Here is a 23,953-nt window from a genome sequence, read left to right as displayed (position 1 = left end):
GAGGTCTTTTGTGTTCCCTCCGCTATCAGTGGAGACACAGCACATTCTCCTGTTAGCTCTGGTTAGAGAGGATGAGAGTGAACAATTCACCAATTCTGCCCCAAGCCCATAAATCTGGTGGGTATTGTCTAGAACTTAATCTGCATCTGTCCAACAACCCTTTTTACTACAAAAGACAGAGATAGCTTAATGACCAGCACATTCTAGACAGTTGGATACGAGACATGTTTATGGTGGAAATCACCTCTGCATTCTTGGCTTAACTTTATGGGGAAACCGTGACCCTGAAGGAACTGAATGCCATTTTCGAGACCATTACAGCAACTGAACTGATGAGTAGCTGTTTCACAAAGGAGTTGTGTAACTTGTTTGTCATCCTTTTATGCAAATTCAATAATTACATAACTAATGAGTGAAACAACCACAAGGTTTACGGTCAAAAGGTCAAATTTATCTTACAGTTTCATTCCGGTTGAACGTGAAAATGTTTGGCTGAACAAAAATCTGAAATCAGTGAAAGTTGAGAGAATCCTAAGAACTACTGCAACTGAATGAGCATTGAATTAAAAAAACTGACTTTTGAGTGATTTGTGTATTTAAGGGGGATTCTAAAGACCTACAGATGCATTTTATGCACTGTAACTTGAGCAAATGTTTAGTGTGTGGCTTTACAAGGCACTGAAAGCACCAGTCTGTAAATAATGTGATTCATCTCAGACAAATTCTTGCCATATATACTGTTGCTTGCCACATAATCTGATTAGAAAGAAGAAAAAAACTAGGGTAAACTAAGGAAAACGTTCCACCAATGCCTTTTTATCCAGGGTAAAGAAGACATGCTTTCCTTGCGAGAGTGGCTCCCTTGTGATTTCTGAGATGTCACAGCTGTCAAACAAGCCAATTAACTCTGAAATCAATGTGAGAGCACATTTCTATGTCACGCAATAAAACCCTGACACAAGAATGCTATCTCTCCACGGCAAAGGCTTCGGGCGAACAATGCAAGAGACCAGCTACTAGAAAGCAGTCCCTCTATTCATCCGTATTTGTTTCCCTCATTAGCTTATCACTGGTTAGCGCTACTGTGTGTTACCTTGGAGACGGTGGTAAACAGCATGGGTAAGAGGGGAGGGAGTGAATGGAGCAATGCTATCAGACACAACCACGTCTCTGGGGCCAATTAAAGTTTCAGTAGCTACGCACCTGTCTGGGGTGCACCTACACAACATTGGAGTTCCTGGTAGCACAGGCTAGCATTCTAACAAGCTAGCTCTGGCTATAGATCTTCCATTAAGGTAATCAACATTGGAGCCCTTTAACAAATATGCTTTTCCAGCCACTTCTGGAAGTTTGAGTTAATGTCATAAATTGGTTAAACATTAACGTATTTCTATATGTTTATGGCAACGTCAAGCCTTCACATCAGGTTGAAGTACACAAGGAAATTGCATTGAACATGTGCCTCATATAGGTATTGGGAACTGTCTGTTCCATATCGCCTTTATTCCTTTACAACCTCTGGATGCGTTGTCTGTCATGTCTTATCTGTAATATAGGTTATATGGCTCAAACTGTAGGCTGTCGGAGACAGACTGTTGGGGAAACATATTATTCATATATTGTAAGAAAACACGTCTCTGTGACCTTTTAGATGCTTAAATGTGTCAAGCAGGGGTTTTTAAGGGGTTGTGGAACTTCAAAATGTGTTGATTTGTCATGATTATTTTTGACAGTTTGAAGTTTGTTCCATTCCCACTGTATTTCCCACTCAGAGGTTTTCATTCCCTCATCCCTAGAGAGAGCTTATTTGAGAGGGCCTACTCAGTGCTACTAATGCCTTGGTCTTTGTCCATGACAATCATAGGGCCATATGGCTGGAGTGTTATCTCTGTGTGGCACGGGTCCTCTGGCAGAGAAATGATTAGCGTTGACATTCATCTGGTAATAACACACACACACACACACACACACACACACACACACAGATACACACAGATACACACACAGAGACACACACAGACACACACACACACACACACACACACACACACACACACACACACACGGGGGATATCCATTCTCTGTAAGTTTGTACCCATTGATTCTGTTCATCCAACCCTGAGATGCGAGTCTTAAGTCCCGAGAGACAATTGAAAACCCCCAATGCAATTTGCCATTTATTTGGAAATGGGTATCATACAATGATCAGCTTAGTGATTTAAAAATGGGATTTGAGCTGAAGGTAGCTGGGTGCGCAACATTTGCCAGAAAAGCAAATGTTCTGCCCAACACAATTTGCTCAAGCAAATTAGAGCCCTTAGTCTGCGGGTGTGTTGTGTTAGGTTACCTCACTGAGACCAGGCTCTGCTCGTTCGGAAAGCCTAGGGAAATCCTTTGCAGAAAGTAGCTATGAAGAGGCGGAAACCCGTTTAAAATGAATGATGCCGCGCAAAACGTCAAACCAATGAAATCTTGGTGAGAGGCCCAAAAAAACCTGAATTACATTTTCTTGTCGCAAGCTAGCATAGGCAACTATTCTCTGCAAAATAGTCCTACCCGGTTGGAAAAGCAACATATTGGTTTTATGAACCAATCTGTAGTTCAATTATGTGCACAATGGTTTGGGTGAAGTTTGGTTTTTTTTATATTACATTCGATTATAGGTTGCATTCACAATTTGGTATTACGAACATTGTAGAAGCATTGTAACATCTGGATCCAATCTGAGTTAGCATAGCGTTCTCTTTTTTCTAAAGGAGTCGGGCAGTCCCACTCTTTTCATTTTTTATCCATTTATTGGATAGAGACAGTGGAGAAAGACAGCAGAGTAAGAAGGATTCTGGATTCAAAACCATGCCGACATGGACATATGTGTGCCCCAGATGTAGGTTATGGTTATAGACCACCCCAGGCCACACATAGCGTTCTCTTACTTTGGGCTGTGCCCCAATAGCAGTCTGAGGGAGGGGAGGTCTCCCTTGGCAGCAGCGTAGTGGACAGGCAGGGCCCCAGTGTCCGTGGCAACCCCAGGTTCCGCCTCTCCACTCTTCAGCAGCCAATCAGTGATCTCGTGATGACTGAAACGGGACGCCAGGTGGAGAACGGTGGCTCCAGAACTGTCTCGGTCCTGCAAACAAGAGACAAGGGAAAAGTCAAGACTGGTTTGAGGATTCAGATTAGAGCAATTGGAGCAACACAAATAGTTGTGAATAAATGATTCATCATGCTTTATGCATTTATCCTTTACTTAGAGATATTCATATTTTTCTCAAGGGAGCCCTACCCGCTGGATACATCTTATGTTCTGGAACACACATACAAAAATAGTATTAAATGGCCCACATAAGCACAAAATATAATAATCTCCATGTAGATTTTATTGCTTTAAACAGAAGGGAGTCATCTGTTTTTAAATAACATTACAACCTCTGCTCAAAGAGGACATGAATTGCCTAGACTTGTGTCAGCTGTTGAAAGAGACTATTGACTGACCATAAGCTCTGCATTCAAGATACCTTTACCGAGATAGGAGGTAAAATAGCCTTACAGGGAAGACATATCTGAAGTTGTAGACTTCAAATGGGTAACATTCAAATAAGTAACACTGCCAGCAACCACTTTGAACAAAGCAAGTGCTGAGGGTCCACTAATAGCCTACTGGGACAATGGAATGGAAACCAACACAGACCACCCACTAGTAAAACTTTATCTAGATTACATAACTAATTGTAATAGAGAAGGTATATAAATGTCGGCCAATTCGCTTGTCACTAGTCAGAGGCATGAAGTACTCTTTGTTGTGTTCATTGGGTCCATCAGCCATTCAAGCTTAGAAATTGATGGTGAAGATTAGTGATTGTAGTGGAGGAAGTTCTTGCTACTTGTGTTACTAATTTGTAATGGCTGACCTGCATATAGTAAGTAATTCATATCGCCGTGGACTCTGCTTGACTTATATCTTTATTGCTCTTTACAACTAGATCATTGAGGAAAATAAATACCAAAGGGGAATCACCAGTGGTGGGCATCATATCAGATTTGGGGAAGGAAACATTTAAATCAACCCCATTTTAAAGACACAATCTGACTGTACCTTTCAATTGCAGGCAAAAGTGCTGGATGGGTCTTGGCAAAGTGGGGGCAGGGCTTATGAAATACAACTGCCGCTGAGTGTGAATTCTGTGGTAACCACAGCAAATCCATCCCCAAGTCAACTTTGTCAACAACTACTACCCTCAGTCTGTAATGCAATAGAAGGGAAAATGATGATGATGATGATGATGATGATGATGATGATGATGATGATGATTATGGAGAAGATGATTATGGTGAGCTTAAGTGTCTCCTCAGTGGTTATGTTGTAGTGGCCCACTAGAGCTATACCTAGGAAGAACACATTAGGATTGGACCAGAGTGTTAGAACACCCCATAACTCTTGCAGAAGACTTGTCTACAAGCGACCTGCATGGACGTTCATAATGACTTGAGTGAATGGGCTCAGCATGAAATGTTTGGCATCAAAGTGAAAATATGCACATGCACCATGAGTTTCAGCTAGCCCATTAACAAACAAGTACCGGAAGTACAACTGTTTTGCTGCAATTCCGTTAATTGATATTGTTTCAAAACATCTAAAAGTCAATGCTAATACGTTCTGAATGCCTCAACAACTGGCACCATACATTTGTTAATGTTTGGATGTTTCCCCACATGACATTGTTGTCTTATACTGGGTATCTTGGTCCTAGAACTATACCAGGAAGTTCGTTATACAGTAACATTAAGGCTACTTGTCCAAGAATTACAGCTCATCTACAACCTAATCAGGACATAGGGGTTGAAATACTTAACCAATAAACCTCTCAGACAATCCGTTTATCGAATCATGATGGGTTTATTTAGGAAGTTGATTGATGAGTCATAGCGTTAGTGAGACTAATGGCATATAAGAAGTCACTCATCCCTCTTTCCTATTCTTCTCTATAGGCTGTCACAGAGATCACTTTCCCCAGGTTTGAGCCAATCATACCAAATAAGGAAAGAGAGAGAGAGAGAGACAGAGAAAGAAAGAGAGAGTGTGTGTGTATGGGCCTGACTTCCTTTTAAGACTCATGCAAATTCATATGACTCTTTCAAATCAGGTAAAAGACAGACTTACACCCTGAACCAATAATATACAAGTAGCCATTATTTGGACTTGGACACCTTGCTAACCCTTTGTGATGGCTACATCATGTATAGACAGGTACAGCCAGGTAGGCTACACACAAAGCACTGAGAAGCCTAGTTGAGGTGAGGTCAGAGCACCCCTATTGGTCTCCTTGTCCCCCTCAATTTTGTCACTCTCAAAACAGACGCTGAGAGCTATTTATGAATGAGAAAATGACCCCCCATTGTCATGGCTGCATTTTTTTGCCCGTCGGTTAGTGAACAAAGCAGTGTGAATGTCAGTGTCTTTCATCACCTAGACTAAGTGACTGGAGCTTGTGAATGGAGTTATCGAAAGATAAAGAGTCATTAACCCTAATTCATTGTGAGGACAAAGACGTCATTAGACTCAAGCATACACCTTTCCATACTTCCTGCCAGTGGCAATTATTTTCCTCACCATGCTTTCACTGCTATTATGTCTTTCTAATCCCTTTTTGAATGTGCTATATATAGTATTTACGTCGCTTGCAAATCCCTTGTACAGCTTTAACTCTCTTCAAGTGCCTAGCCACATGGAGTAGTTCAACAGTCCCACAAGTATAGAGTCTGAGCCAAAACACTAAACTACTATGTCAGTTAATTCACTTTATTTAACCAGGTAGGACCCTTGAGACTAGAAACCTCTTTTTAACCAAGTTGTTACTTGTTGTCAACTTCATCAGGCAGGTAGATGAGATGTCTTTAGGTTAGATAAGGTCACCTTGAAAGCTGACTTGACTATACAACCCAAATAACAAACAGCTTTTTGCAAGAATATGAAATTCATTCAATCTATTGAGGCAGCAGACATGTCACGACTGTGCTATCCATTCTCCAACCCTGTCTATCTCTTTTTCTGACAAAGCACCTCCCACTATAAAACTCAAACTTTTAACTTTATTCATATCGCACATTTCTAACAACCTTTTTAATACAATGCATTTTACAATGAAAAGACAAATGGAAATAAAGATGGTACATATGTTGAAGTACTTCATGTTTGAGGAGAATTCATTTTCGTAAACCCAGTGTGGATAGAAATAAGCGTATGCATGGTAGTCGTATTATGGTTTGATATAAAGTCACCGTTTTCTCGCCCATGTCTTTTTGTAAATGGTAAGGTCCAGTTTCCAAACTTAAGACCTAGACCTCAAATCCAGGGAAAGTAGTCAGACACACAACACTGTCGTTAAATCCTTACACATCATGTACATTAGCCTGTCCTGCTATCAAAGAAAATGACACTGCCTCTGCCTCCTTATAACCTTTTACTGGGGCTTAATGGCAATTCAAGTGTGATAATGCAACCTGAGTGGAATTGAACCCAGGTCTCCCCTTTGCCTTAGCTTGTTAAGCTAAACTTTTGCCCAGAACTCCTTCCTCCCGGGCCTGGTGACAAGGTTAACGCTAAGCTAAAGCATAGGAATTAGCTCAAGTGTTCTGGTCTCAGGCAGGGTTACTTATCATACAGCGTGAAACCATCTCCACTACACTTCACTCTCCTTTGACCTCCACTTCCTCTGTGAAGAGACCTGTCTGGGACACGGCACCCGCACCATTATGCAACCTGACTGAAATCGAGCACAGGTCTCCTACAAGCTAACCACTCGCCTTGGCATTAGCTCAGGGAGCTAGTGCAGGGGTTACTCATCAAAGAAGCACGGTACCAAACCACCTTCAATACAATAACACTGTTACAAAGTGACAATTTACTTTAGGGTAATGTATAATCTAGATTCTAGAACTATATATATTATTAAATTCTGACATATTATATGGAATGAGGAAATCCTGAAGGCACGTGGGGTAACTCAGTTAGGGGTAGGTGGAGTCACCCCTGTGCACAACCAAAGCTTTGTTGTGATTCACCTATCCCTCTTTGTTATAAGGCATCAACGCAGGGCAACAGCTAAAAGTCAACAGCAGCAGTAAGCTCATAGACTGCCTTTTTCAAATGTTTCAGAGATCTCCGAAAACCATGCCCCATCTCATAACTGATTGGGCTTCCCAAAACAGCCTTGATCACTGTGATGTTTATTGTGATTTGCGATTTGCAGCATTTTAAAGGCCTATCCAGCACTGCTATGAGGAGGGAATGTAACCCTATGACGCAGTGATTTTGATCAGGGCCTCTGGGCTCTCACTGAAGGACAGAGATGCAAACTGACAGACAGTCTACCACTAAATTGGAGAGTTTTAGGAACAATTACATTTGCCATATTTTGCTCGTGTTCCCACTTATTGTGTGTGAAATCCTTGCTCAAAAGGGTCATTATGCTTTCAAGAAATGGCATCTTCAAGTCATCTGCATTTTTAAGGATTTTGAGGTCAGGAAGATGAGTGCTTGTTTACTTTCAACAAAAACATATAGAGAAAGACACTAGCGCAAGACTCCTGTTTTCATTTAACTAATCTAATTTACCTTAAAATGTACAAAATAACTTTCCACTTGCAATTATGATAAAGCTCAAATAGCCCCCTCTCCACTAGGCCTATTCAAAGTATAGTTTTTTATCAAATAGTGGTTACAACAATTTTATGTGGTGAAGTGGATCACAGTTTTACTTCTCTCCTGCAGGGTCCTGGAATGCCACATTGCATTCATACGTTGTACTCCCAGCCCCACAATGACACACCTTATTCAGCTAATCAGGGTCTGGATAAGTAATTGATCTAACTAATCAGGTGTAATGGCACAGTGTGGCCCACCTTGACCAAGAGCAAAAAGCACTGGCATAGGCTATAGAGCCCAACGGTTATCCATGTAACATTATGTTAAGTTGATGATCTATAGATAGTTAGATACTGTCTTTCAGAAAAAAACCTTGAACCCAAAAGGGTTCTTCAGGTGTCACTGTGGGTGAACCTTTTTGGATTCCATGTAGCATCCTTTTCATATAGTAGGCTATAACAGTACGTGGAACCCAAAGGGGTTCTTCAAAGAGTTCTCCCACAGCTGAAGAACACTTTCGGAACACTTTTTTTCTCTCAAAGTGTTAAGTTACACATCAGGTAAACTGGTGTAAATTCCTCCTGTGGAAGTGACTTTTCAGTCACATACATAATGCCACTCCTAACGATGACAGTTGATGAGTGTTTATGAGGGCTTCAAAGTTTGTTGAAACCTTACAAAAGCTTTTAACATGTTTTTTATGGAAATGAGATCAGAGTGTTAGTGCTTAGGCTTCTCCAGGCCTCTATCGTGGACGTGGTTAGCTGGGGCAAGATAAAAGTAAGTTGGAGGCCTTGTTATCACACCTTAGGTGAATTGATCCGCCTGAAACGCATATTGGTCATTTTAAAACAATTGGTCCAAACAAACAAACAAACAAACAATATTGGTCTAAAAGACACAAACAATATGACTCACCAAGGTACGACATCCACCTTGTGTTAGTAGCCACTGTAAGCAGACCAGGTTGCCAGTGGCAGCAGCATCGTGCGCCGGACTAGCGCCATTATTCGCCAAGCTGTTCCCCGCCAAACCTGCTTCTTCCACCAGGTATCGTAGGCAAGTCAGTTTTCCAGCCCGGGCGGCATGGTGGACTGGTGAGGCGCCAAGAACGTCCTTAACATCTCTATTCAGTACTTTCTCCGCTAATTGCACTTTCAGAGTCTGTACATCCCCCTGCCTTGCGGCGAGTAGTGTCCTCTCCACTACCATACTGTAGCTGCACTTATAAATATGTTTATAAGCGCACCATCCAGATGAGGTTATCCTCTATGCAACTCTGGATATATTTTGTTGGCAAAAAATACTATCATTTCAGTCCTCTGGTCTTCCTTTGGAAAGTGTCTGTCAACTCTTTAGAAGCCTATTGTCGAAATGGTATAGATGTTTGCATCACACCGACTGAGCGCACTTTATGTGGATGAGAAAAATACCGTTTCTTTGGACAGGTTAGTAATGTGTTCTTCAATGCGCAGGTATGTTGTCATTTTATTGTAATATTAATTAAAACATGTGGTTTCCCGCATTAAATATCTACAACATAGACTAATTGCTGATTCTAAATTTGAGCGAAGAACGTTACATTACATAGTTACATTACGTAGCCTAGATCATTTGTTGTTGCGCTCGACGGTAGTTACCTGACCGCTACCTTGTTATCCTCAACATGCATACGGTAAACACCTGTTGCGGGGAAATTCCTCGGTTTTATCCTGTCCTAAAGACGTTTGTTTTTCATGTTTAGTCAGTTACACCAATTTCTTCGATGTATAGACTATTCATTAGCTTCAAATTATATTCCGGACGATTGTCTTGGGTCGTATACTTGGTTGCTGCAGATGGCGACATGGGACTCACCACTTGTTAAATAATCCATCAGGGGAAGGAGGGGGAGGATCACTTCGGCAGTAGCATGTTTAGCTCTTAGAAATCGGCTAAAGAGTTAAAGGGACAGTACATCACTAACTTTATGTACTGTAGGTGTCTGAAATGGTCACTAAATGAAAACATTGGTGATTGATTATATCCCCTACGTTGTAAACCAGCACAACAACCCGATTCAGGCATAAAGCTATTAAATGTATAAAATAAGCCTACAGGTACATAAAGTATAGACTACCAAACATGTATAAAGTGGTTATAAACAACGACTAAGCATCCCTATCCCGAAATCCTAATTGATCCATTTTGCACATTGTTTCTAGTGACTTTGATCTCTCTAGGACATACAGGCTACAGCCTCCCAGGCCAGTCCAGTTGGCCCTCTCCTCTATCATATGGAATATGATTATGTTTACTCATATCAACCCATGTCGAGCCGAAAATAATATGGGACCATACAATGTTTATTTGGGAAAAAGAAAAAGGGGGGAGGGTCATGCTTCTTGTTTTTCCCCCAAATGCATACACCTCCCCACTAAATACTTGACGACTGACAGGCTGTGATAAATTGCAATACGTTTCATCACCAAAGGGTGGCAGGAAAGCATAATATTTTGTACTTCAGTGTGGGCTAAACAACCTGTTTAACAAATACATGTACATACTGAACCTTTTAAACGTCCATGATCATATTAACAAGGCATATAGGCATATAACGTATGATTCATGTTTGACGGATCTTTACCTCAAAAGCATTTTCAAGAGGGCATTAAGTTAGCCCAACCATGTGTAGGCCACCAAACAAAATGCCTATAGGCCTAACGATTATCATTTGGCTATTTCATTCTATTTTTTTATTTTTATTATTGTGTTCGAAACGTTAATATTGTAAGAATAATCCAACAGGTTCTAGTTATGGGTCTATAGTTATGGGCCTATAATATTAGGGGATCATCGCCTTGCTGCTGTCATGGGGGCCTATTTAGTGCTGTCAGGTTTTGTGGTTTATGATGTTCCGCTCCAGCGCACTCTGCGGCGGGGGGGGGGGCATCCCATCCCTGGGGGTTAGTCTCGTGCTCGACGCGTGCCTCGGTGGACAGTCTGTCGCCACTCAACTGTCATACACACCACGGGACACATGTGGTTTAGTACAAATTCCCAAGGGGGACTGATATTTAATTGACAATAATCGGGTTGTTTTATGGTAAGAAATGTAGGCAGTGGGAATGCTTTTTTTCACAATCAGGGTTTTTTTAAGCGTTCAAACTCATATCACAGATACATACGTACCTATGATGGTACAATGCCTTTTTATGAGACACGTGTTTATGGTCATAATATGGGTCATGTTATTGTTTAAATGTATCTAGTCTATTGTGTTCTGTTTTACAGCAAAGATCTGGATGAATAGCCTAATATGGTTAGGCCCTATAAAATATATGCCATTTAGCTGACGCCTTCATCCAAAGCGACTTACATTGAAAAGCGATATACATTTCAGTATATATGGTCCCAGCGGCAATCAAACCCACAACCTAAGCGTTGTTAGCGCCATGCTCTACCAACTGAGCCACAGAGGACCACAGCCCTATCTCAAGGATTTTTTTCCCAGGCCAATTATAAAAGCTCCCATTACTTAAAGCTATTTGAAAAAAAAAATCCCTATTGAATGGAGAGAGGCCTGCAACGGTTTTTTCTTGTTCAGTTTGAACGTTCAAGACAAAGCCTGGGAAAGCTGGGATATGCGTTGCACGCGTCGGACGTGTGACAGTTATTCAAATTCGTTGCACTATTGTCCTCGCCATCTGTCGCTGCGCGGGAACATTCAAAATCGGGAATCAGCAACAACGGCCTTAATGGTCGACTAAGAACTCCGAGGATGTCATCAATACAAAGTTGTTTTCAACATTTTACTCACCAATTGGAAGATTTCAAATCATGATCACTTGATTAAAATGTTGTTTCTCATGATGAGTCCCATCATTCCGGCTAACTGAAAAGATGAATATAAGCTCAAAGTGCCTAGTGTAATGTAAGAAAATGCACATGAACCCAAAATGTAGCCTATGTTTGTCAATAATTGTCAGAAATGCATTGAATCAACACGAGGCCATTTGACATTTGTTTTGTAGGCCTAGTCTTTCCAATCACTACAACGTATATACGATAGGCTTACACTGAGAAATAGCGGTGGTTAAATGCCACACTTAGAATTATTAAAATACTTATTTATATTAGGCTTATATGTATAATACAGGTATACATTCAATGATTTAAGTGAATGTCGTCAAATTCCTTTACTTAGGCCGTGCCTCCGCATCCTCGGCCTCGCGCCCATCTGTCCAACGGCTCAGCCGGCTGGCTCGTGCCATCAATTAACCGTGCATGAGCGAGCAGGACGCGTGCACGATCTCTGGGAGCAATTTGGAAATAAAAGGCAATATAATAAAAAAATAAAAATAAAAAAACAGAATAGGTTCTCTTCAATATTTTATTCAATGAAATAAATATAATTGATTTAGTTCACGTCCATGTTTTTCTTTGACAACCGTTGAGATGCTCATATTCCAGCCTATACGTTTTTACGATTCGCTTGTTCATTGTTCATCGTCGGACTCGAAACATAATCTCAAAATAACATAGGCATATTGGGGATGTTTTCCTTGAAATAATCCCGTGAAGAACACATTCAACCCTCAAACGTTAATTTCATTAGACGTGACAAATATGAAAATAGGTGTTCAGATTTATGTACATCTTGAACACCTCTCCCCTATGTGGTTTATAAGACCACATTTATAACTCAAGACCTTTTAAATAATCAGGCAAGACCACAACAACAAAAACGTTTATTGTGTTCAGCATCTGTTGAAGTCTTTATGAAGTGTATATGTAAGATTGAATAAGACACACACACACACACAACTTTATTCGTCTTTTCGATCCTTCTGTTGAGAGAATTTGTTCATGTTCTCGTTCTCTCTCTCTCTCTCTCTCTCTCTCTCACACACACACACACACACACACACACTCTCTCTCTCTCTCTCTCTCTCTCTCTCTCACACACACACACACACACACACACACACACACAGTTAATAACCACTTGTAGTGTAATTATTCAATTGATCGTTCAAACATATTTCAAAGCAAAACATTATTTGTTTGATAATACTCTTTTAAGTAAACCAAGCTTATTATAGGCCTAAGACAGTTATACTAAGGTCATTGGTCATTAACAGTATAAAGTCACATTTTTCAAGAATCAATGGTTATCATGAATTGAAATGACCATTGAACAGCAGAACACATCTTGTATTTATTTAAATAACATAGTCAGTAGCCTGTGGTCCACATATAAATCTCTCTTGCTGATGAACCCATAAATGACTGTCACAACAGTGTCATAGTAGTCAACATAACAGTTCATAAATTATAGATTCATGCATAGTTTTCATATATCATGGAATATTTGTGAAAAATAAATAATACTATTTGCAACAAAGCAACAAGCTTTTTTGTTGCTGCCAAAAAGTGTGATTTGGGTAATACGATACAAAATTCAGCAAACTATAACAAAACTAACTAAACACATATAACGCATTATGACTCATTATAGGCATGTATGATGCCTTATAATGTTGTCATAATATATTATAGCCAATATGTTATGTTTATCAATAATACTTTTTTCAACTGGCAGAAAATGGCGAATATCTCAGAATCGTTGTGAGACGATATAATAAAAAAAAAATACCAATAAAAATATCATGATATGTGGTAATATCGTTCATTGCTGAAGTATGCTGGAGACATGCCAGAGTGTATGGCTTGTGAAACAAAGAAACATATTTCCACCATGTGCTTTGCCTTGCTGGATACAGTACTTGTAGATATGCATATATCTGGAGTTTTAAGGACTTTTACAGGCTTTCTATAAGACAACAATATCACGATTCCATATATCAAGATATAGTTCAAGTATCACAATATTTGATCATATCTAATATTGGCCCAACTCTAAGTGTTAATTATAATGTGCTATGAATCTACAAAGTGTTACCGAATGTAATCTATTTAGGTTATTGTTTAATTACAATAATATACAAAGTGCCTTAGACATATATGAAATATCAAAGTTCATGAATTGAAATACTATTAACTATGTTGCACATATTGATAACCTACTGCATGCAATTCTGCATGCACACTAGCTATTGTTTGCATATTAAATTATGCTTACTGAAGTTGCTGATATAAAATTGATAAGTATAGGCCTATTCCAGTTGAAATCCAATTGACTCCTGTTATGAGGATATAGGTAATTGTCCAATGAAATTTCACTTATGCGTTTATAAGTTCAGTGTTCTAAGGTAACATTAACCTTTTGTGACATAAATTATGCTCTACCAATCAAGTTATAATGAATGAGATAGTAACATTGAGGACATCTATGCAAAACTATTTGGCTTTAAAGGGCACTTCACTTTTGACTTAGGGAGGATTTTCATAGGTATTACTTAAAAGTTATTCATTTACTGATGTTTACCATGTCTTGCATACCAGTTGCAGACTAATTTTGTTTAATTGAACCACTTTACTGGTTATGTAATTTGGTGTAATATGGGATTCACTTGGGTCACTTTGGCAGAAGTCTATAAAAGACTACATTGCAGCACAAATGCTTGCTATTCAATCCAGTGTAAGTAACCACAGTGACTTGATAACAGTTACTTAGCGTGCACCCAAGCTGCATAGTCTTGAGACAACACATTCTTTGTTATTGACCCCCAACTTACCATGTCATGTCTCACAGTGATGAAGCAGTCATGCGTGAATTCTTGGTGAGAATTTACATGGTCCAACTTTCTCACACTTGTCGCTCAGTTCAGAATTCATGAATCTCATTAACGATAGGCATTTATTCACGATTGAATGACCACTAATTTACAGCACCACCGGAGTATTACTGACGTAACATAAAGTAGTAGTAGCAGTAGTAGTAGCACTTTGTGAAATATTGGTGCTATGAATACAGTTCACCAGCGTAAGAATAGCCTTAGTATCAGTCAGTCTCTTATGTGTATAGGTATTGCACAATATATGACATTTAATATTTAACCTTTGGTTACAATACTACATGTGATCATGTCATTACAAAGTAGACCTATAGGTTAATAATTACACATAAACCTGTGGCATGCACCATCATGGTGACGTGTTATCGACAGCGGTCCAAAAACGTCAAATCTAAATTCTCATATAGGCCTACATACAATACAATATCGATGCAAGGAACGCGTTTTACTTTGTTCCAAAACTGCATACAATGTATTCTATTATTTAGAAAATAAAAGTGACATACCGGCAATCAACGTCGATGTTGTAGCGATGGAGCAGCAGCATGGCGTTGCGGGTGTAGGCTGGAAAGAACATCGAGTTGTATTGAGCGCCCTTTTAGCTCCCGGAACCTGCGCTCAAATGAGAGAGCGGCGTGCGCTTGGTGGGCGGAGGCGCGACCACGCCTCCGCGGTTGGCGAAGCCATCATCATGTTCACCAAATGTTGTTACCCGGAATATTGTTGACCTATAACTTTTTATTATTATTATTATTATTAAACATTAAAGTATCGTTAATAACGCTTACCTTGCAGGACTACATACTAAGCTTTACTTTTTTTTTCTTTTTTTGTTTACGAATTCTAACTACTTTTCCACTCTATCTTTCTTTATCTTTCTAAAATGTTTTTTCAATCAACATTTGAACCAGAAAAATACGATGGAATATTATGTTAACGTTATGAATATGCATATATGGACATGGCTACCCAGATGCTATATCATTGATTGCATATCTTCCATCAGTAAAATAAAACTTACCCTTGACGAAATATTTGATGGTCCCAATTGCCTTCAACTTCTCCATAATTTAAATGGAAATGGACGCCCATCTGTTCCTTTGTTCTTCTGGCTCGTGCCGTTCTCGTGCCCCCCATTTCTGCAGGGGTGCATGAATCTAACATTCAAAAAACGCGCCATCTAGGCGTCTGTTCAATAACCCTGTCTAGTGATTCAGGCTTCACAGCATAAACGGTGGTTCCAATACATTATGGGACACATAACACGTGTTTACTCAGAAGACGCATTTGGTTTGCTTAAAAAGGGTTATTTAGATTGCAATTCTACCATTTAGACAGTGTATGCAGTGCAAGTGTTGAATAGATGCTGGTGAGTGAGTATGGGGTGCATACAGATGAATGCTTGGAGTCAGAGGCTTGCGTTTAGTAAACGATTGCGATTGGCGGGATATTAGTGTGACGCTATAAACCTAATACTGTATAGGCTTCATGGTTTGAAGGACAAAACAACTAATGTTTCGTCATCAGATGTGTACCTTTTAGCTTGGGTTTTGGCTTGGGTATTTAAATTCGGGACGGATATTACATGGCATTGATGGGAGTTCATGTCATGCAAACATTGTTTTCATCATCTTAGAATCTGTTCACGCTTGGGGGCTTGGTGCTGTATACTATTTAAATGATTTAGAAGCGAACCTGCATTGTTTGACACAGGCGAAGCCAATCCTACGTCACATTGAAATCAACATGCTCTTATTCTCTTTTTCTCCGTGAAACAACTTAGTTAGTTTAGCTAGAGTTACCAAGTTATATCCCATGTACGTGGCAGGTTATAGCTTCACGTTTGGTAGAATATCCCTTTATAAAAAGATAAAATGTTAAATAAGGGAGCATCTTTTGGGTTTACTACATTAATCATGTGTTGTAGCCTATAATGAGCTCCAAAAAGTACCCTTTACGCAACCATCTGGTCCTCAGTTGTACCCGGCTCGTGTCGTTCTCGTGACTTCCATTATAGGCTAGAATTTGGTGCTCAATCATTTAATTCCCAGATAAATAGTCATCTGACCAATTGTTTGTTTGTATTGCAATATGATTTCAGGTGAATTTAAGTTTTCCTTTGTTAATTATTGTTTATTTGGCTACGTAATAAAATCGTAGACCTTATACCAAGATACATTCAATGACCAAGAGGAGTAATAAATGCCAAGTTTTAAAATCGTCGTTATCGACACTGGTCTAAACATCACTCGACATTGGTCTCAACATCATAACAACGAAGTAATCAACACAGCCTTCAACTAAGTCAAAGATAATACAAACCTTATTTGAAGATATCACTTGATCGTTTATTGTTTTTGACAGCACTATTACTTGATCTTTGTTTGCTTGTTGTTACTGTTTGAACTGCCTGTAAGATGCCTACTCTTTATATCTCCCTTTGTTTTCATTTATTTCTCATGTAAAGTGTATTGTATCGCATTTGTGAAAGAAATGTCCTGAACAAATAAAGTCTGTTAAAAAAAAACTTTGTCTCCTGATTAAAATACATTATTGCCATGGTGACTTGAAATCGCAATGATGCTGAGGCTGTGGTGGAAACTCCACCACAGCTGACGTCACATGGACTCCTTTGAGTGTCAAAAAAATACAACTATGTTTGTCCTTCAAGCCTTTTCGTAGCAGCAGTGGCAGATGTTTCATGAACCTGGCGTTGGTTTAGGCTTGGCAAGCTGTTATTAGACATTTTCATACCTGTTTTTTGTTTCAAGCTCAGACACCCCCAACAAAAGCATAGCCTACATGCTGACTGGCAGTCACTTACACACAGATGGTAAATGTTGTACAACAAAGAACAGGGCAAGTTTGCACAATAAAAGGATCACATGAAGATGGAACCTTTTCCCCCATTCCATTTCAGAATAATATCAGCCTACGTACACGTTTAAAAAAAGATAACTCCAGTATATGGTATTTTTTAAATTTCATTATTACATTATTAGAAAAAGTGCTTGATTGAAGGTTTGTAATCAAAGAGTTAATTAAAGTGTGAAAAGCATTCATGTCCTTTTGTCATTGGAGTATTTTTTCTTTCATTGCAACAGAATTTCTTTTTATCAAGAGAGATCAGTGCTCCATGTTGGATTACATGGGCATTTCACAGAATACAGAAAGCAAGACGATTTCATTTAACAATGAATATTGATTTACAAGACCATGGCCATGTTTAGCCCAAGGATGTAACCCAATAGTCCTGTAACTCTACAGTGAATTGTCGTGTCTTTTTGAGTGACTGGCCATTTGAATCTTGTCATGTTTCATCATTGGTTTCTCTACAGAGGATAGGTAGGGTTAGTTTAAAGTGCCATATTCTGGAAATGAAAATGACAATTTACAAGACTAATACAAAGTCATTACAAGCTAAACTTTCTAAAAACACATTAGTTTTACTATATCAATGATGTTGGTGTGAGGAGAGATTTTCTCAATGTTTCACTTCTGAAAAACGCTAGAATACCAGTGGGCTAGAGTTTCCTTTTGAATTATTCTGTATTTCTTCAAATACCTGGATCTACAATAACTATCTGCAACTGTTCAAGTCTGGTTTAGTAATCTCTTATGGACAAATGCAGTCATTAGTAAGGCCAATGTTTTTGTAAAATGTCTGGGCAAAATGTCTTCCAGTGGCAGCAACTATGACAGTTTTGTTGGAGAGATCATGACAGCATTGACAGAATCATAGTATTTAGTGTCAGCAGAGTGATGAGTGACTCTAAAGTTGTGCCACAGGCTTGAGTAATCACAAATTCCCCTTCAATTCCTTACTTCATTCTGACTAACATGACTCTTTCATGCCATCTCTTCCTGCTTTCCCAGTCTTATACTTTCTCATGCATCCTATTCTAATCATAGCCCTGAATCTATCCTCGTTTAGTATATGTTATTAATCTGTAGACTCAAACATAGGATGTGAAACATAAACGAATGAATGAATGAAGGTTAAATGAACAAGGGTTGGATGGGTGGATGAAAGAAGGTTGGGCGGATAAATGGATGGATGAAGGGAGGTTTTATGAATGATGGATTATTAAAGGTTGAATGTATAAATGAAATACAAGCAGTAGATACAAGCTGTGAAGGTTGAATGGATAAATGAAAAGTGGATTGATGGATGGACAAATTAATCTTGGGTAGATGGATGATGGGTTAAATTAATGTATGATTGGAAGTATGGATGGATGAAGGCTGGCTGAACGAGGGGATAGATGAATGAAATGGAAAATGGGTAGATAAATGGCTAAATGTATGAGTGAAGGTTAGATGGATGAGGGATTGATGGATGGATGAATGAAGGTTTGAAGGATGGATGAATATAGGTTTGAATGGGTAGATAGATTAAATGTATGATGGTTGGATAGATAGATGAATGAGGGTTGAATGGATGGATGAAGGTTGGATATGTTTATGGATGGATGATTGAATAAGGTTGATTGAATAATTGAATTGGGTGGAAATGACAGACATTTTTACATCGTGAGGCCCCATCTACAACAAAGACAAATAATAATTTCCAAGAGAAAACGGTTATTCATATGAAAAGTGTTCTATGTAGAACCTTGTCGCTTTTCGAAGAACCCTCAAAGAACCCTTTCTTCCAAAAGAAAAAAGTTATTTGCGTGAAAAGAGTTCTTCTCCATACAAAGAATCCTCGAAGAACCCTCACCTCCTTTTTTCTAAGAGTGTACGCAATAACCACGCCAACCTGGGTTGAGTATCAAAATCTAAGAGGTGCACATTGCATGTTCCCCTCCAATATGGTCAATGCACACTTCCATTTTTTGTGCTACCCCCCTGCTTGGTGCTGTAGTATTTCCTCTAGTCCAGAGACCCAATCCTAATCCTAAAACCTCTCTTGTACTGTACCTTCCACCCTAGAACCAACTCTCATCCTCATCTTCCATCTCAGACCCACCTCTTTCTGTCAACCATTATCTCTACCTTATCTGTTATGCAACCTAAATAGCCTCCATTTCTTTAATCCTAAACCCAATTCTAACCATAGCCTTTATAACATCTTCAACCCTAGACCCAAACCTATCCAGAGACCCAACCTGATCCTTGACCTTTACTTATCCTAACCCAGTCATTCCTCATCTTCAACCTTAGACCCAACAATAACATTAAACTTCAACCCCTTTAACCTAGCCTGTATCTACATTTCAACCCTAAACTCAACCTTACCTCATCTTCAATCATAGACCAAATCCTAACCTTAGTCTCTATCTCCAACCTCAGAGACCCTATCTTAATAAGCAACAGGCTTATCATGATATTTTCATGCATATTGCACAGCGGATGTCTGAGATAGCATTGCACAGTGATGTGGCCTCCCAGAGACTTGTGGAACACCTTGTAGCCATGGTGTTGTCTGTGCTTTGTTGAGGAGAGCATTGTATCGAGGACTCGAGGAACGTGGGTTTGCACCATTGGTCAGGCAGACAGGGATGTACTCTGTTTCCATTGCACTTTTGTTCTACATTCTGCTTCTCAGTTGAACTTACAGTAGACCTTCAATCTGAGCACAACCTAAGCTTGAAATTGGTGACACAACGCTCAATAGACTAGAAGAATGGATAAATTAGAGAACGTCTAATAAATACAAAAAATACTCATGAATGTCTTGCTAAGATTTGCCCACATTTATCACACAAAGGCGTTATACAAGGAAGGGAATCTAACCTCGATTAGCAATGAACCTCCTTTCATTAGAAGTTATACTATGTCTGATATGATTGAAAGAAAAGGCTCACAATATTCAGTGGGATTTAATTAAATTCAAAGTTGCTTTATTAGCATGCCATAATGAAAAAAGCAGAAATTCAGACATGATGTCATTTTTTAATAATAACAATAAGTAATTCATCATGTCTCTGTTTCATTAGGGTTGCAGTGATTGCACAACTATTTTCCATGGTTTTCTGTCTGCCTTTCAATAGCCAGGCTGTGCTCACTGAGTCTGCATTGTGTTGTCTGTATTGTCTGTATTGTCAAGGTTTTTCTTTGTTTTTGACCAGCCACTATGGTCAGATAGTTTGCCATTGGGTACATAGTGTCTTTTTCAGGGTGAAATAGCACTGCATTTTGCTTTGTGTTTGCATTTCCCAATTGGTCATGTAATTTTGTTTTTAATTTGTTTGTTATTTGGCTGAGGTAATTGGACTGAGCCTCAAGACCAAATGGTTGAGGGGACTCTTCTCTATGCTCAACACTTCACATTCAGTGTACAGGTTTAGAAATGCCATGATATTTTTCCCATTGTGATTTTATCTATTATGACTTGTATGGATGGGTGTTGTAGGGTTATGTATGTGATGTCATAATCATTTGTCTTTTTATGAGCTGCAAATCAAATTCCTAACAACCTTGATTGCATGGAAAATAAGTAATGAATAATTGGAGGCAAATCCAAGGGCAGAATTAAAGCTATGCCCTTTCAAGAGGATATTTACATATTTATTTTGTAGTAGGCCTACTGAATGTTATGTATGTCCTATATGTATTTCACAACAGTGTGCGTTTGTTTGACTCTTGGTTTCGTATTACCTCAAGATGCCACACCTTATGGTTCTTTGTTTGCTTGTTGTAGACCCCATCAACAGGATGTGATGGTTTCTGCGTAGCCTATATTTTGGCTTGGGAAGCCATCTAAATCTGACATAGTCATGAGGTGGGGACAAAAGCTATGCACTCCTTCAAATCGTCCACTTGTACTTCATGCCTGTGCCACTTGAATACTAATATGACCATCATTATGGACAACGACGAAATCGAAATCGTCAACATGAAATACGTTTTATGTTATTGCAAACAGGCCTATTGGGAAATAATGAACATCTGTCAAATGTCTTACAATTATTTAAATATTGGGAAACATGCATTTGAAATATCACTCGTCCGCATGTACCTAATACCATTATCTTACGTTTTATTTTCATGTATTTAGTTGCTCTAGTGATATACGAATATATCTGTAGACCCTGAATACAGGCGTCGAGCTGTATTCGACTGTATGTGTTCGACTTCACGCTTCACGAGTCTTGATTTGACCCCATCTGTCTAGAGATTTTGGCTCGTGTCGGTCTCATGCCGTGTTCAGAATGAGCGGGGAGCGGATAAGATGAACCCTTCTCACCATTGACGATACAGTGTTGTGATGCATATAGAAATATTCATTTTTTAAAGATGTTCCACATATTGGTGTAACTACACAATGTAACCTAGTTCATTACAATATACCGAAGATTATGTCATATTGTGTATTGTCAAACTATCACGCTGCACCGTTTTATATATGTTTATATGTGACCAAAATAGTTTTTGGAAACTGAATATGAAAGCTAAAGAGACAGATGAACGGTCCTCTGTTCTGACATGCTGTTACGACCCCACATAACATCCAGTCATGCAGATGCGCAGCATCTCCCTTTCTCATACAGTGGCCGGCAGAACCTTTGAATTTCCACATTTCTATATTCCTCAACAAAGGAATAGGCTACTGTCCATTCAGCTTGCACAGATGGGATACCCACGCCAAAAATGTGGACAAAGAGGGTCTTAACCGAAAGCGCTCTAGGATTTTTTTTGTGTCTGATCTCGAAAAGGCATGTTCCCAGACTGGACTTCGTGGCAGTTAATTGGAGCCCCACGGGGCAACAGGACGCGTGCAAAAGCGCCTATCATGTCGGGCTAGTGCCCTCCTTCACAAGACATGCGAGGGGGTGGATGCATTCGGCGCCTACCGTCTCCATAGGCCTCCGTTTATAGAGCTATGGCTATATGAACATATAATCTTACCACTGTTTATGACCTACGGATATTCATTTCGATTATTTATCCAGTAGGCTAAGCCTATGTGGCGCAAAGTGTCCTCATTAAGTCGGATAGAAAATCATGTATTTTGGAAATGCATTTTCATTAGCCTAAATAAACTGAATGATAAGTGACATTATCTTGTTTAGCATCATAAAAAATCACTATATATACTGCACACTGTGTGCAGAACTTTTAACGAGCCATTATAGCTCCAGCAGCATCACTAAATCGAATGCAAAAACGAATCTGCGCTAGCTTCCCCCACAATCCCTACCCCCACTCCTCATCATGCAGATGGGATACAGGCTACTGACGCCAACTAGTTTTGTAGTCCAAACAGATAGGTGATAGAGCACAAATCAAGACCAAGCATGGGTTAGTGATGGACTCGCAGCCACTGCAATACGTCCACTTCTGTGGTTAGAGAACTGGGGGGCGGGGCGCGCTAGATGCCCATCTGTTGCGCATCCATGGCGCGTGCCGAGCGCGTGAGTCCAGCGGCAACTCATTGCAGCCCAGAGCAATTGAGAGCACCTTACCGACGCATTAATGTATGAAATAAATATCACATCAAGTTTAATTTAAGTGCTGAATAAAAAAGTCTTATTTGAACAACAAAACTGTTCTTGTTTAAGGTAATTTGGAAACACATAAGTATACTGTATGCCTTGGCCTAGATCCACCTTTTGCGTCAAATCCTGTTATATTCGAAATATTAACATATAATAACATGTAAACTAAACTTATTTGCTTTATTTAACGTGACATACTTATTTAATTCGTGTTACACGTGTATACTGCTGGATCCCTGTTTTGGCGCATCCCCTTCCCTCCCCCTATCACATGGGACTTTACCATATGACTTTTACCAGATCACTTTTTTGTCCTGGTTCAGACAGTGCATTGAAAAGATGTTGATGAGGACTCACTAGCAGATGTTAATCCATACATAGCGTGGCTTGGGGATCTGATTATTACATTATAGAAATAGATTACTACAGAAATAACCTCTCAGTCTGACAATGTTTTCCGAGTCTGAGCAAAGACTTGAGTAAACAATATATGCTATAGGCCCACATCTACATTGAAAATAAAGTATATTTCTCAAGTAGACATGTTATTCAAGTTCTTCTTTAATGCTGTAAGGCTTTACCCAGGCATTACAGGTCCAATGTTTAATGTAACATGTGAATTGTTGATAGAATATATATATATATATATACATATATTTGTAAATTAATACGAAATGCAACCAAATGAACCTTGATAATGTTTATATTTTAGGTAATTGCAATAATATCATATACACAGTTCATAGCTGTATTTTACTTGTATTGGAGACATAGTTCAGGATCAAACATTTGAGTAGAATTCATGTAATAAAATAATTGAGAGAGACATGCGTCATTCAATAGTATAAATGAAATATCGTATTATATGAATGCAATGCCAGTGATACATGCCATTGGTGGCAGCCAGGTCTCAAGCCATGACCAGATGGTCGTTAGGAGCGCATAGCTGTCCCAAAGGCATTGGCCTCTGCGTCAAAACTTTAACACAATGGACCGAGGTCCCTCCCCCTCGACGCGCGGGTCTCTGATAAATAGCGGACTCCTCCCGCTCCTCAGTACATTGCAGCTCACAGCCTTGTAAAGAGCACATCTCTTCTGCAAAACAAAAAACACTACTCGTAAACGCA

At 39.3% G+C, this 23,953-nt stretch overlaps 1 protein-coding gene across 1 annotated transcript in view; it reads right to left on the bottom strand.

The window, feature by feature from the left end:
* The window catches only part of espn (espin), a gene marked incomplete at its 5' end in the record, with an annotated part of 47,101 nt that extends 38,247 nt beyond the window's left edge, over positions 1–8,854 (bottom strand). The window contains 2 exons of the mRNA XM_083674938.1: positions 2,934–3,127; positions 8,561–8,854. Coding sequence (XP_083531064.1) covers positions 2,934–3,127; positions 8,561–8,854 — 488 coding nt within the window. The remainder of the gene's footprint in view (positions 1–2,933; positions 3,128–8,560) is intronic.
* Between the last annotated feature and the right edge of the window lie 15,099 nt (positions 8,855–23,953).

Source organism: Argentina silus (assembly GCF_951799395.1).
Source record: "Argentina silus genome assembly, chromosome: 8".
Taxonomy (NCBI): Eukaryota; Metazoa; Chordata; class Actinopteri; order Argentiniformes; family Argentinidae; genus Argentina; species Argentina silus.
Note: the sequence above shows the minus strand (reverse complement) of the source record. Positions and strands in the feature narration are given on the sequence as shown.